The 16,806-nt window shown below is 40.1% G+C and overlaps 1 protein-coding gene and 1 long non-coding RNA gene across 4 annotated transcripts in view; one reads left to right on the forward strand and one right to left on the reverse strand.

Moving 5' to 3' along the window:
* PCSK5 (proprotein convertase subtilisin/kexin type 5) overlaps positions 1 to 16,806 on the forward strand; it is a 441,103-nt gene that overhangs the window by 262,222 nt on the left and 162,075 nt on the right. For all 3 annotated transcript variants that reach the window (XM_077148451.1, XM_077148453.1, XM_077148452.1), the window contains exons 14-17: positions 6,150 to 6,293; positions 9,992 to 10,094; positions 11,509 to 11,702; positions 14,635 to 14,719. In XM_077148451.1, the coding sequence (XP_077004566.1) occupies positions 6,150 to 6,293; positions 9,992 to 10,094; positions 11,509 to 11,702; positions 14,635 to 14,719 (526 nt within the window). The remainder of the gene's footprint in view (positions 1 to 6,149; positions 6,294 to 9,991; positions 10,095 to 11,508; positions 11,703 to 14,634; positions 14,720 to 16,806) is intronic.
* Positions 1 to 16,806, reverse strand: part of LOC143673656 (uncharacterized) — a 138,269-nt gene that overhangs the window by 38,751 nt on the left and 82,712 nt on the right. The gene's annotated exons all lie outside the window — the stretch shown is intronic.

The following is a 16,806-nucleotide window of genomic DNA, read 5'->3' on the forward strand; positions in this document are numbered from 1 at the left end:
AAAGAAAACTACAAAAAACTGCTAAAAGAAATCACAGAAGACCTAAATAGATGGAAGGGCATACCGTGTTCATGGATTGGAAGACTAAATATAGTTAAGATGTCAATCCTACCTAAATTGATTTACAGATTCAATGCAATACCAATCAAAATCCCAACAACTTATTTTTCAGAAATAGAAAAACCAATAAGCAAATTTATCTGGAAGGGCAGGGTGCCCCGAATTGCTAAAAACATCTTGAGGAAAAAAAAACGAAGCTGGAGGTCTCGCGCTGCCTGACTTTAAGGCATATTATGAAGCCACAGTGGTCAAAACAGCATGGTATTGGCATAAAGATAGATATATCGACCAATGGAATCGAATAGAGTGCTCAGATATAGACCCTCTCATCTATGGACATTTGATCTTTGATAAGGCAGTCAAGCCAACTCACCTGGGACAGAGCAGTCTCTTCAATAAATGGTGCCTAGAGAACTGGATATCCATATGCAAAAGAATGAAAGAAGACCCATCTCTCACACCCTATACAAAAGTTAACTCAAAATGGATCAAAGATCTAAACATTAGGTCTAAGACCATAAAACAGTTAGAGGAAAATGTTGGGAGATATCTTATGGATCTTACAACTGGAGGCGGTTTTATGGACCTTAAACCTAAAGCAAGAGCACTGAAGAAGGAAATAAATAAATGGGAACTCCTCAAAATTAAACACTTTTGTGCATCAAAGAACTTCATCAAGAAAGTAGAAAGACAGCCTTCACAATGGGAGACAATATTTGGAAATGATATATCAGATAAAGGTCTAGTATCCAGAATTTATAAAGAGATTGTTCATCTCAACAACAAAAGACAGCCAACCCAATTACAAAATGGGAAAAAGACTTGAACAGACACCTCTCAGAAGAGGAAATACGGATGGCCAAGAGGCACATGAAGAGATGCTCAATGTCCCTGGCCATTAGAGAAATGCAAATCAAAACCACAATGAGATATCATCTCACACCCACCAGAATGGCCATTATCAACAAAACAGAAAATGACAAGTGCTGGAGAGGATGCGGAGAAAGAGGCACACTTATCCACTGTTGGTGGGAATGTCAAAGGGTGCAACCACTGTGGAAGGCAGTTTGGCGGTTCCTCAAAAAGCTGAATATAGAATTGCCATACGACCCAGCAATACCATTGCTAGGTATCTACTCAAAGGACTTAAGGGCAAAGACACAAACGGACATTTGCACACCAATGTTTATAGCAGCATTATTTACAATTGCAAAGAGATGGAAACAGCCAAAATCTCCATCAACAGAAGAGTGGCTAAACAAACTGTGGTATATACATACGATGGAATATTATGCAGCTTTAAGACAAGATAAACTTATGAACCATGTAATAACATGGATGGACCTAGAGAATATTATGCTGAGTGAATCCAGCCAAAAACTAAAGGACAAATACTGTATGGTCCCACTGATGTGAACGGACATTTGAGAATAAACTTGAAATATGTCATTGGTAACAGAGTTCAGCAGGAGTCAGAAACAGGGTAAGACAATGGGTAATTGAAGCTGAAGGGATACAGACTGTGCAACAGGACTAGATACAAAAACTCAAAAATGGACAGCACAATAATACCTAATTGTAAAGTAATCATGTTAAAACACTGAATGAAGCTGCATCTGAGCTATAGGTTTTTGTTTTGTTTTGTGTTGTTTTGTTTTGATTTTACTATTATTACTTTTATTTTTTTCTCTATATTAACATTCTATATCTTTTTCGGTTATGTTGCTAGTTCTTCTAAACCAATGCAAATGTACTAAGAAATGATGATCATGCATCTATGTGATGATGTTAAGAATTAATGATTGCATGTGTAGAATGGTATGATCTCTAAATGTTGGGTTAATTTCTTTTTTTCCGTTAATTAAAAAAAAAAAAAAAAGAGAAGGGATAATTGGAGATGAAGGGATACAGACTGTACAACGGGACTGGATATAAAAACTCAGAAATGGACAGCACAATACTACCCAATTGTAATGCAATTATGTTAAAACACTGAATGAAGCTGCATGTGAGGTATAGGTTTTTTGTTTTTGTTTTTTTTTTTTTTTCTTTCTATTATTGTTTTAATTCTTATTCTGTTGTCTTTTTATTTCTTTTTCTAAATCGATGCAAATGTACTAAGAAATGATGAATATGCAACTATGTGATGTTATTAAGAATTACTGATTGTACATGTAGATTGGAATGATTTCTAATTGTTTTGTTAATTCTTTTTTTAATTAATAAAAAAAAAATGTAAAAAAAAAAAAAAAAAAAAGTGATAGGGGAGAAACAGTGATGGCCCAGATATGGCAGTGTTTGATGAGCTTATAATTCCAAGGAATCAAAATTACATCATAAGTAAAAAACAAAGAGAGAAATTGCCCAACAAGGATATCCTTAGTGGGCTTATGATGTACTTCAGAAATGGCACAAAGGGAAATAACCAATGATGAGATAGCACTCCCCAAAGCCCTTATGAGGCCAACTTTTTTTTTTTAATTTTTGTTGATACAAAAACATACAAGCACATGCATTCTTAACATACAAATATTCCATGCATGGTGTACAATCAGTGGCTCACAATATCATCACATAGTTGTATATTCATCACCATGATCATGTTTAGAACGTTTGCATCACTCTAGAAAGAGAAATAAAAAGAAAAGAAAAAGAATCTCATATATCCCATACCCCTTATCCCTCCCTCTGATTGACCCACAGCATTTCAGTCTACCCAATTTTTACCCTTTATCTCCCCTTACTATTTGTTTATTTTTTATCCTAATATGTTTTTTACTTATCTGTCATACCCTGGATAAAAGGAGCATGAAACACAAGGTTTTCAAAATCACACGGTCACATTGTGAAAGCTATATCATTATACAATCATCTTCAAGAAACATGGCTACTGGAACACAGCTCTACAGTTTCAGGCACTTCTCTCTAGCCACTCCAATACACCATAAACTAAAAGGGTGATATCCATATAATGCATAAGAATAACCTCCAGGATAACCTCTCAACTCTGAAATCTCTCAGCCACTGACACTTTATTTTGTCTCATTTCTGTCTCCCCCCTTTCGGTAAAGAAGGTTTTCTCAATCCCTTGATGCTCAGTCCCAGCTCATTCTAGGATTTCTGTCCCACATTGCCAGGAAAGTACACACCCCTGGGAGTCATGTCCCATGTAGAGAGGGGGAGGGCGATGAGTTTGCTTATTCTATTGGCTGAAAGAGAGAGGCCACATCTGAGCAACAGAAGAGGTTCTGTGCGGCCAACTTTTAAGATAGAAGATGTTCTTAAGTAAAGTCAACCAGGCTTTTGGGCAACTGATGGATCAAATGGTCTAGTGTCTTTCTATTATGAGTCCTATTTGTACATTTGAGAGATGCCATAAGGAATATGAGTTCTTCTTTTGCATTGTTACCTAAAGGCAATTGGGTAGACCATCAGTTTTGTGGTGAGGAGAGGTGGAGGCAAGTGTGGCCAGTCACTTCTTACTACTACTTACTACATACCACTTAAAATTTGGAGACTAATAGCACCTGATTCTGAAAAACATAGTCATGAGCAAATGAATCCAAAGAAAAGCCAGCGGAGGGCAAACCACATACAAACCAATGTACTGGCCCAATGTAGATGTCAAAAAAAAATAAGTGTACCACTAAGTATGTTCATTTTTTGTTAAGTCAAATTCCTAAACTCCTGGAAATGAACATGAGGCAGTGGTTCATGGTGGCTTAAGAACACAAAATTTGAATTCAGACTTAGTATTAATATCAGTCTGTCCTCTTATTAATTATGTGAACTTGGGGAAGTTATCAACTTCGGTGCCTCAGTTTCCTCATCTGTAAATTGGGACTAATGACACCCACCGTGGGGTTGTGAAGATTGAGTGAAATAAAACTTGCAAAACCTTAGGCCTCCGCTGCGCACCACGTCAGGCATCGAGGTGATGTTCATTATGGTTATGTGCAAAACAGAGGACATTCACCTCTCTCTGGATGTGGCACAGCCCTGCCCCCAACCATACCTGGATCCTATGTGTTAAGTCACGGGCTGGGAGGGGCCTCTCGTGAGGGTCCTGCCTTCATACCAGCATATTTCATGTTTGTCATGGTTCCATCTTAATCACTTCTGCTTACGGTTGATTTCTTTTGATGTGAATCTTATTAAGCTTAATGGCCTGAAGGCCATCTTCCTTTTCTTTTTTCTTTTTTTTCCCCTTTTTTTGCATTAAAGACTTTCATTTTATGAAACTAAGAAATAAATGAGTAAACAAGGACCAAATGAAAGCAAAATGTTCCTTGTGAGCATGCCGACCAATGGTCTCACATCTCAAGTCACCCTCCACAGGACAAGCGCTCTCGGTCGTGGCCCTGACCAGTAGAACCTCTGCAGTGCTGTGAACGTCCTGATCTGTACTCTCTGTCCTGATGTGTGCTGTCCGTCCTGATGTGTGCTGTCTGTCCTGATATATGCTATGCGTCCTGATGTGTGCTGTCCGTCCTGATGTATGCTGTCTGTCCTGATGTATGCTGTCCGTCCTGATCTGTGCTGTCTGTCCTGATGTATGCTGTCTGTCCTGATCTGTACTGTCTGTCCTGATCTGTGCTGTCCGTCCTGATGTGTGCTGTCTGTCCTGATGTGCTCCGTCTGTCCTGATGTGTGCTGTCTGTCCTGATCTGCGCTGTCCGTCCTGATGTGTGCTGTCTGTCCTGATGTGTTCCGTCTGTCCTGATGTGCACTGTCTGTCCTGATGTGCGCTGTCTGTCCTGATCTGCGCTGTCCTTCCTAATGTGTGCTGTCTGTCCTGATGTGCACTGTCTGTCCTGATCTGTATTGTCTGTCCTGATCTGTGCTGTCCATCCTGATGTGCGCTGTCTGTCCTGATGTGCTCCATTTGTCCTGATGTGTGCTATCTGTCCTGATGTGCGCTGTCTGTTCCGATGTGTGCTGTCTGTCCTGATGTGCTCCGTTTGTCCTGATGTGCGCTGTCTGTCCTGATGTGTGCTGTCTGTCCTGATCTGCGCTGTCCTTCCTAATGTGTGCTGTCTGTCCTGATGTGCGCTGTCTGTCCTGATGTGCTCTGTTTGTCCTGATCTGTGCTGTCTGTCCTGATGTATGCTGTCTGTCCTGATGTGCGCTGTCTGTTCCGATGTGTGCTGTCTGTCCTGATGTGCGCTGTCCGTCCTGATGTGCGCTGTCTGTCCTGATGTGCTCCGTTTGTCCTGATGTGTGCTATCTGTCCTGATGTGCGCTATCTGTTCCGATGTGTGCTGTCCATCCTGATCTGTGCTGTCTGTCCTGATGTGCGCTGTCTGTCCTGATCTGTGCTGTCCATCCTGATCTGTGCTGTCCATCCTGATGTGCGCTGTCTGTCCTGATGTGCTCCGTTTGTCCTGATGTGCGCTGTCTGTCCTGATCTGCGCTGTTTGTCCTGATGTGTGCTGTCCATCCTGACCTGTGCTGTCTGGTAGAGTAGCCACCAGTAATGCGTGGCTATGGAACACTGGAAATGGGATTAGTGTGATTGAGGAACTGGGTTTTTCACTTTAGTTCATTTAAATTTAAATAGCCACTTGTGACAAGTGGCTAACATGTTGGACAACACAGTCCTCTGTAGGATAATATAAATCATGACGGCTTCTTAAAAATGAATGAAACGAAGCAAAGTAGTTGATTTTTGTCTATTTGATGATAAATCAGATCATGGCAAAAAATTAAGTTAAAACTCAAATATGACTTCTTTGCTGATAAAGTAAAGCCCTTGGTAAAGTGCCATAATTCTCAGATACGTTCCATGTGAAATTCAGCCCTTGATGCCGCCTATGGTATGTTTATTTCTCAGTTTTCCTATAAAAATGATTAAATCACGGCCTGATTGGTAGTGAGTGCTCAGTAAATGCGCGGTGTGTGAATTATTGCATAGTTCGGTATGCAAACAGTGGAAACTGTGCATGCGCATCCGGTACAATGATTCCTGTGAACGTGATCCCCCCAGGTCTTCTCCTGATGCTTTTTCTCAGGCAAGAAGGAATAAGAGAGGTTTTCAAGCTGAGGGGTGACTTTTTGGTCATGTGGTGGCTTCCTTTCTGTTTTTCAAGGTAAATTGAAAGAATGGTCCTTGGTCCTCTATGGCACCTCCGTGCAGCCCTACTCACCCACCAACGAGTTCCCCAAAGTGGAGCGTGTCCGCTATAGCCGAGTCGAGGACCCCACGGATGACTATGGCACAGACGACTATGCAGGTGAGCGGGCTCCCCCTAGGAACACAGCCTTAGGAAAGAAAATCCACGCCGCATCCCCTCCCTCCCCCAGCAGGAATAAGCCACAACTTGTCTTCTGATATATTTCCTTCCATTTTTTGTCTTCCCAAATATGTATGCATATTTGCATACATACATATATTTGCATATTTTCTAATATTCATGTGTTTTCTATCCCTAAAGCCATGCACACTTTTGTATATTTTCTTATTAGTACTATTCCTAAGTATTTTTGGTCTTGCTGCTATTCTAATGGGAAATAGTCCATATTTTCTAATTTAGTAGATGCTGGTATGGTAGAAGCCTATTGGCTGTTGGTCATTTATCTTAGTGGTCTGGCCACTTTGTTTAACTGTCTCATTAATTTACACGTTTTAGAGTTGATTTTGCCGGGCAGTTTTAAGTATTGCAGCTATATCAACTGCAAACACTTTGTTTTATTCTCCTTTCCAATATATGCTCGATTCCTGTCGTGTTGTATTGGCTCAAACTTCCGAGAGGGCTCAGCCTTCCTCTGATGTGTGATATAACACCTAATGAACCAAGCGTCTCATGAGGGAGAATTGTTTGTAATAACATTTTAATGTACTTTTAGAAAGAACATTTTTTCATGTGCTTCTCTGAGATACTTCCTCTAGATACTAAAGAAAGTAATTCATTAATCATCTTAAATAGAATATCATAAATATGCATGTGGTTCCTATTATTCTGAGTAGTGTTCCAGAGTTAATAATAATCTTGGGTAATTAAGACCAGTTGAACCAATCAGAGCTAGATTGTGTTTTGTTTTACTGTTCATGTTATACCTAGCAAACCGTGTCGTCTTCTCTGATAAGAACAAGCATATCCAAAAACATAAATGGAGTATAATAGTAGCCATTATTGTGTGCTTTATGCTATTGGTTCCAGTTCACACTTTGGTAATGTTCAGACCCTGAACAAAGTGTAAAAATGCAAACATACATCTTTGTGGGTTTTTTTCCCCCATTACATCTCCAAAATGTCCATATTGGCCTTTGTGAGGAAAAAAGACAATTATCTCATTATTATCCTGCAACCATACGACTAAACTGCATCTGGGACAGTTTAAGATTATGAAATAAACAGCACAGAATATGAGCTTGAATGCTTGTCATACAGAGCCCTTTTGGCATATATGAAAAATAAATGTTTTGGTATTTTTAAATTTTGGAAATCATCTGGTGAAAATTTAGGGCCACTCATGACTCCTTTCCTTTGGAGCTGTGATTTTTTACTTTCATTTAGAAGTCAGAATGACTAGAGGCATGGATAGCATTATCATAACCAGATCCCTGTATTGTTGCATCACAGAGTCTATGAGACTCACAGCTGGCTGAACTTCAACCCTTACGCAGCAGAGACACCACTCCCCCAGCGTTTCCATAGACAACAGCTAAAGTGTCCCAAGTTCTACTAGCTGTGAAATTTAACTTAGTGATCAGTTTAGGACTTTAGAGAAAATAGAGATAAATCGTGTTGTTGGATGACACTTGCAGTTAATTAGAAATATAGTTCGTCTGCAGTTTTTGAAATGACTCATTTCCATTCAGATCAAAAGGTCATCATTACTACACGATTTACTACCTCTGAACAGGAGACAGAGAATCAGAGCATATTGCTCTCAACTCTCTAAAGCCATATGTTCTTTTTTTTGTCCCCTTGTAGAAATTTACTTTATTAACTGTGTGAAACAAAATTTGAGTACAGGGGTTGCAGGATTCAAATCAACCTAAAGTGATATGCATTTCTAGAAAACCAAATGGTTGCTTCCCAGGCCTTAAGCTTCTGAGCACACATACTCCTTGCTTGAGAGTTCCAGTAGCTAAAAAAAAAAAAATACGGGATGGCTAAGAGTTGGGTAGGGCTGAGTAAAAAATGGTATCTTATTATAACCCCTTCCTTTCTAGCAAAATGGGTATAAAAATGGTGGGGAAGAGAGGGATAAATGTTGAATGAGTACATTTTCTAAATGAATGCTTAGTACTGAATTTTCATTTGTTCCTTGGAAAATCTAAGCTGAGAAAGCAAGGCCAACTATGACCAAAACTGGTCACCTTGAAAAGATGATAGGTCCTCATAGGCAAAGAAGCGTAGACATTTTAATTAGCCATAAAAGAAAACAAAGAACGTAAGTTTTAGAGCAGGGAGAGCCAAATATCAGAAATTTGAAGGGTAGGAGGCCAGGAGTTAGAAGGATATAAAGACTAGTTCTTGGGAATGAAGATATGGTGACTGCCCCTATGCACAAAAAGGAGGCATTAATGACACTTCAGAGGACTGATCCTTTAAGGAATCACATCTCTGCCAATCTCTGTCACTGTAGTGACCCTGCAGGCTTGACCCTGGAATTCAGGGGACTAGCTGGCTTCACTAAGTGGCTTTCCTCAGTAGATGAGCCAGTAAGATGCAGCACAGCTGTCAAAGGGGTTGTACATGTCCTAATCCCACAGACACTGACCAGCTCAGCTAGGACAAGCCATATAATCTCGAGCAAGCCATTGTAGCACTTGAAAACTCTGTTTGCTCATCGCTAAAATGCGAGTGTTTGACTAGTAGATTTCCTATACGTCATTCCATCTGAGCTCTAGGTTTTACACTTGTAAGATTCAGTAATTGTAAAACATAGTCCCAAAATGTCTAAAAAAGGCTGTTTTTAAAGTTTTTTTTATTTAAATAGGTATGGTTCATTAAAAGCATTTCTAGTACTCTTGGTTTCCCCTTTACATATCTTATGCAATATAATTTTGCTAGTTACAATCATATGGATTTTCAATGAGAAAGATCTTAAAGATTGTGAGCTCTGATGTCCCCAAATATGGATAGTTCAAATAACAAAACTTTTAGAACTAGTCTACGTCATTAGAAAGCTTTTCATCAATCACAAAATAGCTCCATTCTTCTGGCAATTGTGTGTTTGTTTTATACCTTGAATTCTCTCTAGCTCTGGACCAAAGAATATGAAGCAGGAGAGATTAGACAACTTCATCCCAGGTCTGGAATTCTTTATAAACTTCCTTGCATTTTAAAATTTATGTGTAGTTTTCGTTTGTTGATTGCCCATTGGCCTATGGGTAAGAATTTTAAATCTATTATCTGTGCCTGAAATACCTGCTTTGTAATCCAAGACTAGATGCTGATAAGCTTGTGCCAGATGCCGTGATGATGTTTCTTTCTGGCTAAGTTATCTCAGAGGTTTTCAGGAGCTTTAATAACCTTGGATGAAATAGGCAATCTGGCCCAGGCATTGAATAATAACCTTTTTTTTCTTTTCTGTCAACAGCTTTTCTTCTCATTTTTCTGTAAATCCAGCATTTTTATTATTATGCGTATTTGATCGCAGTTGGTTTTTTCACCTTGCTATAGTGGCATTGTTGATTTGAATTCTGAAATATTTATCTCCCCCGAGGCAGCCAGCCATATGTGCTTTGAAGACCAGTCCATGACTAGGATTTATAGTCTCAGTACTTAGGTACGTGAGGTTTTCCAGAAAGAGACCAGAGTTCATCTCTGGGCTCATGGCCACATTGGCCATCATTCCTCCAACACAAAGAAACTGTCACTGCTTAAGAAAATAAAGCTTATTCTATACCAAATTCAAGGTAGATCTGACATGGCATAATATCATTTTTTTTAACATCACTCCAATCTGTTTTGGAAAGGTCCGTGTGACCCTGAGTGCAGTGAGGTTGGCTGCGACGGGCCAGGACCCGAACACTGCAATGACTGTTTGCACTACTACTACAAGCTGAAAAACAACACCAGGTGAGAAAGTGGTCATGGCGTGTCCCCTGCCACATGCACAGTGGTTGCCAGGCGTCCCACAGTGCTTCTGTGGTGTTCACTCAGGGAGTGTCTTACGATGTTTTTCCACCGGAACCAAAGCCCAGAAAAGATGCTGCTGCACACACCTGCCACCTCCCTGTGTAATTCAAAATGATGAAAACTATGCCGAGATTGCAAAACACAAAGCATGCACATTTGCTATGAAACTGCAAATGTTTATTCTCACATTATGGAGGAGGCATGGAGGGATAGGCTAGGCGCATGTCTGGTCTGCTTGCCCTCCAAATCTTTCCATCCCATTGATGCTTGATGCCACATCTTCACTTGCCCTTCCCTTGCTAAACTTGGTGCTTCATGAGCATACCAGGGCATGGGCATGCTTTCCCACTGCTGCTGGGAAACTGCGGCTTTCCCACATTCCCCAGTGTGCAAGCCCTTGTTGTGACAAAGGGTGACCCATGTCGGTTCTCAGTGTTCCACTCTGGGGACAGAGGCAGATCTGCAGACACAGATGTGCGTCCAAAGGACAGGATCAAGAATGGGAATGCCCTCTTCTAGATCCTGCTCTCCACCCATCCCCCTCTGGCTTTGCTCACCTTCTCCCTTCTCCTTCAAGTAGAAACTCACAGTGGAGAGCTCACTTGTGCTGAATCCATGCGCAAGTGACCCACATAAGCCCAGAAATGTTCAAATTCAAGTTTAAGTCCAAGCTAGGATTTAAATTCCTTAAAGGAAGGACCTTTGTCTCAGCACCTTTGTTACCTCCTGCACCTCGTAAGATGTCTGGCATTTAATTGATAAGTGGTATATATTTGTGGATTAAATAACTAAGTTAAGCTGGAACCTCTTCCCTTCAATGATGGGCCAACAAAAGAGATAATAAAATGATTTCTCATAAGCAACATAAATTTAAATGGATTTATATAAATTTGGCCACTAGCAAACAGCCACCACCACCACCACCATCTGTAGACACAGGAGCCATATGGCAAAAAACACACCAAAAAAATAGGAATAACCCCTTATAAGAATTTTTTACATAAAATTCAGGTGAGCACATATTTTCCCTCCAATTCACCACCCCAGATTTCCTCTTGAGTCTCACCTACTAACTAACCATCGTCCCCTTCTCGGGAGCTGGAACTAAACTAGGGAATGACTGGGACCAAGAATGGCCATGCTTGGTGCTCTTAATGATGCATGACAAAGTGGCTGCTTCCATACCCTGCAGGTGAGAAAAGTGTTCACAAACAAAACTTGGCCCTCTGGATCTGGGGCTATCAGCCTGGTTTAAGAGCAATTTTGAGACTGAGGACAGCTACGTGCATGGCAGCTCCATGAGAATGTCAAGGAATTCTGGTCACGCTGCCCTTCTTGTCATCCCACAATACAGGATCTGTGTCCCCAGCTGTCCCACTGGCCACTACCATGCCGACAAGAAACGATGCCGAAAGTGCGGCCCCAACTGTGAGTCGTGCTTTGGCAGCCACAGCGACCAGTGCCTGTCCTGTAAATATGGCTACTTCCTGAATGAAGGAACCAACAGCTGTGTTACTCACTGCCCTGAAGGATATTATCAGGACACCGGTGAGCTGATGGCAGATGTTTGGGTTTGAGATAGAAAATGTGGGGTTTTCATTTAAGTGATGTCTAGGCTCTGCTTAATCTCAAACAGAATCCAGCTCTTTGGTGGTTTTCTAAGAGAACAGTTAAGAAGCTTTATGCAAAAATGCCTATGTCTAATTGTGGGGGGTGGGGAGGTGGGGAAGTTTCAAGAGCACCTCCAGGTTTGATGGCTCTCTGTGAGGTCTCACAGGACTCAGCATATACTGGTATGCTTAGCCAAGATTTATTAAAACAAAAATACAGAAAGGAAAATCAGCAAAGGGGAAAGGACATCAGGCAAACTCCAGAGGAAACTACGCATAAGTTTCTAAGAGTCCTCTCCCAGTAAACATGCTGAATTCCCCAGCAACAATTTGTCAGAACACACATGAAATGTCTAGAAACTCAGTGTCTAAGGTTTTTACAGGGGCTGGTCATTTAGGCACCCTCTGCCTAGCATGTCCCAAAATTCTAGACTCCCAGAATACGGTAGCAGGTGGTCAGCATAAATCACATTGTTTATACCAACAGTTTAGGCACGATGAGCATTTCTTATCAGTTAGGATAGTGGGAATGCTCCTGAAATCCAAATCCTCAGACACCAGCCATAGGCAAGTAAGGCCTGCTCTTTTCTGCATACCAACCAAATAGGAGCCAGGCATGGATGGTATAATTTTTAAAAAGCTTAAAAAAACAATAAAACCCACAACTCTCATGTGAATGTATAATGAACACGTCAAAGATTTATTTAATCCATTAATGAGGAAACCTGTAAACGGCTTCAAAGATGATCAGGCACCATCAGATCCACAGGAAAGGCAGAATGAAATTGGTTTGCTGAATTAGAAACAAAAAATTAATTTCCCACATGGTAATGCAACTAGAATCTGGGGAATTATTTTTTCTAATAGATAAAAATCATTTGCAACAACCAAACAAAAATCTGTACATTAACAGTTTGGGCCCTAATCAACCATCGTTAGTAAACACACAATGGCACATTCCCCTACAGAATTAAATAATCCTTGGATGGGCCTGTTGGACAGTGTTCCAGCACAAAGCTGAAAAGACATGCAGCCATCTTTTGCTTTATTTCCGAGTTCTGGATAATTTGTCTTTGAAAGGGTAGCACACCATGGTAAATGATGACACTAAAATTTCACGCTTCTACGCAGTCTAAGAAAGAAGAAAACTCAAGTTTAAAAGAACAAGAGTTGTTTAAAAAAAATCAGGCAAGAATTCTGGAATGGGTACTCTTGCTTTTTAAGAAATGAAATTCTCAGTTGATTCAAAGGCAACATTTCTCCATGAAGGCAGATGGGGTCTCTTAACTTACCCTTTTTAGCACAGGGTTAGAGATTCCCATGTAGGTTTTAATTTGCCCCAAAATTTGGAACGTGAGTTACTATTTCAACTTAAGGGAGAAAGGAAAAACTGGGAGGAAAGGGGAAGGTAAGGCATCCACAGAAATATGCGTGAGTCCTAAAAAATAACAAGAAGGCCAAGCCTTGGAAAAGAAATTCAGTTCTGGAATGTTGTATGACAGGATCAAGATAATTGAGAGAGTTTGTTCTTTTTCCAAAACCTGGGAGGTGGATAATTAAGAAAGGCTGTTCAAACAATTACTTCAGCTACCACGCAGTGTGGATCCAAGTGGGCTGTGCATCTCCCTCTTTTTATGTAATTGCCTTTTGCTATGGTTTCCTCCTTTAATGAGTCCATTTACATACTATATGGTGACACTTATGGTCATGTCTGATAATAATTACTACCAACAATTGTAGGGACCTTTATAGGTCACACAGTTCCCTCCTGTACTTTCATTAAATCCTCAAGACAAGAAGTTGGCATCAATGTGCTCTCCAGTTAACAAAAGAGAACAGAGACCCTGAACTTGCCCCCTGGAGGTGATAAAAGCAGAATGCAAATCCGAGTCTTCTAACTTCATTCAGATCTTATGCCATAGTAGAATGCTCAAAGACTCAGTGAAGAAAACCAGATAATTGTAAAAGGTTTCGTATTTCATGCTGAGGGACCAACACTCCACCAAGTCCTTTGGAGATCCGTTAAAGCAGTGTTCCTCTGTGCAATCCTGGAGAACATTTGAAGAACAGGTAGAAGAAGAGAAACCCATAAACAAAGCTGCATTCAATTTGACCTATATACGTGGATAACTTCTACTTGTAGTTCAGACCAGGTACCAAGTCTCCAGCAAAATTTTGTCTAGGACAAAAGGCCTTACTGAGCATACCAAATCACCATTTTTCACAATAGAACAATAAACAGGACACTCAATCATGAATTCACCTTTTTTTCCCAATATAGACATGGGTTTGGTTTTAACAGGAAAGAGTTATTCACACCATATTTATTGAATAAAATACCTTTCTGGTTTATAGAGTATTACCTGTAAGCTACAAGGTGCTGCTCTAGACAAGGCAAAAAATAAATGTGTCCCCAGCCTTGGAATTTTAAAAGCAAGTTGCCTTTTCTACTACAAATTATCAGAGTATTGGTTAAAAACTGTGAGCATGGGGGTGTGCCATTCCATTGCCTTGAGCTTCATTAGAGGGAATTTTCATTGTTGAAAGTTAGGAAACCTTACTTGGGAGAGAGAAAGGAAAGAAGAGAAAAAAAGCCTATAAGCTGTTCAACTAAGAATTAAGTGGGTCATGGTTCTCTCGTCTGCAAAATGGTCACTGATCTCCAAGGTTTATCTCAGTGTGCAAATCCTGCCTGTATTTGGTTTGCTGAGACGTGAAAACAAATGGTGAGTCTGGGCTTCTGCAATTTTCTACTCAAGACCGTGTGTACTATAGCATGTACATTAGCAAACATTTGAACATCTCCATGTGCTTTTATGGAAACCAGTTGACCAATTGATTTATAACCTTGTTACTTTTTTTTTTAACAGAGAAAAATCTTTGCCGGAAATGCAGTGAAAACTGCAAGACGTGCTCTGAATACCATAACTGCACAGAATGTAGGGATGGGTTAAGGTGAGAGAGTGAAGGGTTTCATCGAGTAACACAGCCCAGGGAATTTCTCAATATCTAACAAACGTAAAACCCCCTTTTACCACCTACCCTTTGTTTGTCTCCCATTCAAATACTTGATTGCTATTTGCGTCATCTCTACCACCATGTGTGACAAATTGGATGCCATCTTGGCTAAGACAGGTTTTTAAACCAAATGAAATTCTCTTTAGAAAAAGATTGCCCAAAGGCATGTAAATAAAAATGACCATTTGAGAGGCATTTGTCATGCTTCGTGACCTGCAGTGTGCCAGTCAAGGATTACTGTGCTGTAGTGCCAATGAATTATATTTAATCCCCCTGATTCATTCCTTTAATGGTTGGAAACTATTCCCTTATCTTTATTATGTCTCTCCCTTTGGCCAACCATTCTCTTATCTTAAGTATCTCAGGCTTGGTTCTATTATGCTAGGTATGCACACAGACTTAACACCAGGGATGTTTTCCTTGGATGCAGGACTTGCTCATTAGGAAAGCTAAATAGTTGGTAGGATCTGAAAGAGAGCGTCCTGCAGCTTAAGTGAACAAGGTAGCCATTTGATCTCAGCAGGGAAGGTTAGACCATCCTACATTGACTAAAGAGACTGACTCAGAATTTGCATAGTTAGATTTCTCCCACTCTATATATTTGAATATTGATGATGCCTTTTTTTTCCCTTTCACCATAGGTGAAATAGGTGGGGGTCCAAGCAGTTCCCAAATGGAACATTCTTCACATTGCTCAATATTGGAACATCATTTTAATTTAGATTTATTGACTGACGGTTCCATAAACGCATTCAGTGTTAGTTTGTTTAGCACCTTTCATTTCAAGACTTTTTCGGACTTAAAGTTTCCAATTTCTTCTGGAAGAAACAGCAGAGCAGTATAACAAAAAGAATAAAATCCGTGTGCTATTTAATAGCTGTGTGACCTTGGGGAAGTCAGTTAATCCCATTAAACCTCAGTTTTCTCATCTATAAAGTGGGGACAATAACCCCTTCTTTATTAGTTTGTGATCATGACTAACTATGATAACATTCACAAAGTACTTATCCCAGCATCTGGCACATAAATTGTCCATAAAAAATAAAAGATTATTTTCTGTATTTCTTAAGGGAACATTTTATAGAGTACGTTAGACCAGTATTCCCAGTAGAAATACAAGAGCCACATATGTAATTTTTTTTTTTGCACGGGCACACTCCGGGAATCAAACCTGGATCTCTAGCACAGCAGGCAAGAATTCTGCCACTGTGTCACCGGTACACCATCCCACATATGTAATTTTAAATATTCCAGTCACCACATTAGAAGAAGGAAAAAAGAATCAGATGAAATTTATTGTAATAAAATAGTTTATTTAACCAATATATCCATAATATTCACATTTCAATATGTAATCAATATTTTCAAAATGATAATGAAATATTCCAGTCTTTGGTTCCACATCTGTGAAATCTGGTGTATATTTTATCCTTAAAGCACATCTCAGATCAGACAATTTTTTATTAGAAATTCTTGATCTATATTTAGATTTCATAAAATTTAGTTGAAAAAGGAGATGAGGGGGGCACGGTAGCTCAGTGGGCAGAGTTCTCGCCTGCCGTGCCAGAGACCCAGGTTCAATTCCCGGTGCCTGCCCATGCCGAAGAATAAAAAGGAGATTTACATTGCCAAATTGTTCCAGACTTACTCAAGATCTTGTCAGTTACTGACTCAAGTACGAGCTTTTAAGTTTAGATTGCAATTAATTAAAATTAAATAAAGTTTAAAATTCTGTTCCTTGGCCACACTAGCCATATTTCAAGTGTGCACTGGCCACGTGTGCTAAGCTTAGGTCTGATTTATCAAAGATAGAGCATAGGCCTCCCCGCAGCTTTTTACAGAAACAGCTTCATTTGCCTGATGATTCTCTAGTTTGGAAGCTACAGGAACCCTCAGGGTCACAGCTCTGCTTTGACTGCAGGTCACCTCTAGCTCATTCCTTACTCACACAGTACAGCCTCTGTCTCCTGCTGAATCGATGCCAATCTCAGAAGTGCTGCCCTTTATTACAAAAAGTAGACAGC

This window comes from Tamandua tetradactyla, chromosome 2 (assembly GCF_023851605.1).
Source record: "Tamandua tetradactyla isolate mTamTet1 chromosome 2, mTamTet1.pri, whole genome shotgun sequence".
In the NCBI taxonomy this organism is placed as follows: domain Eukaryota; kingdom Metazoa; phylum Chordata; class Mammalia; order Pilosa; family Myrmecophagidae; genus Tamandua; species Tamandua tetradactyla.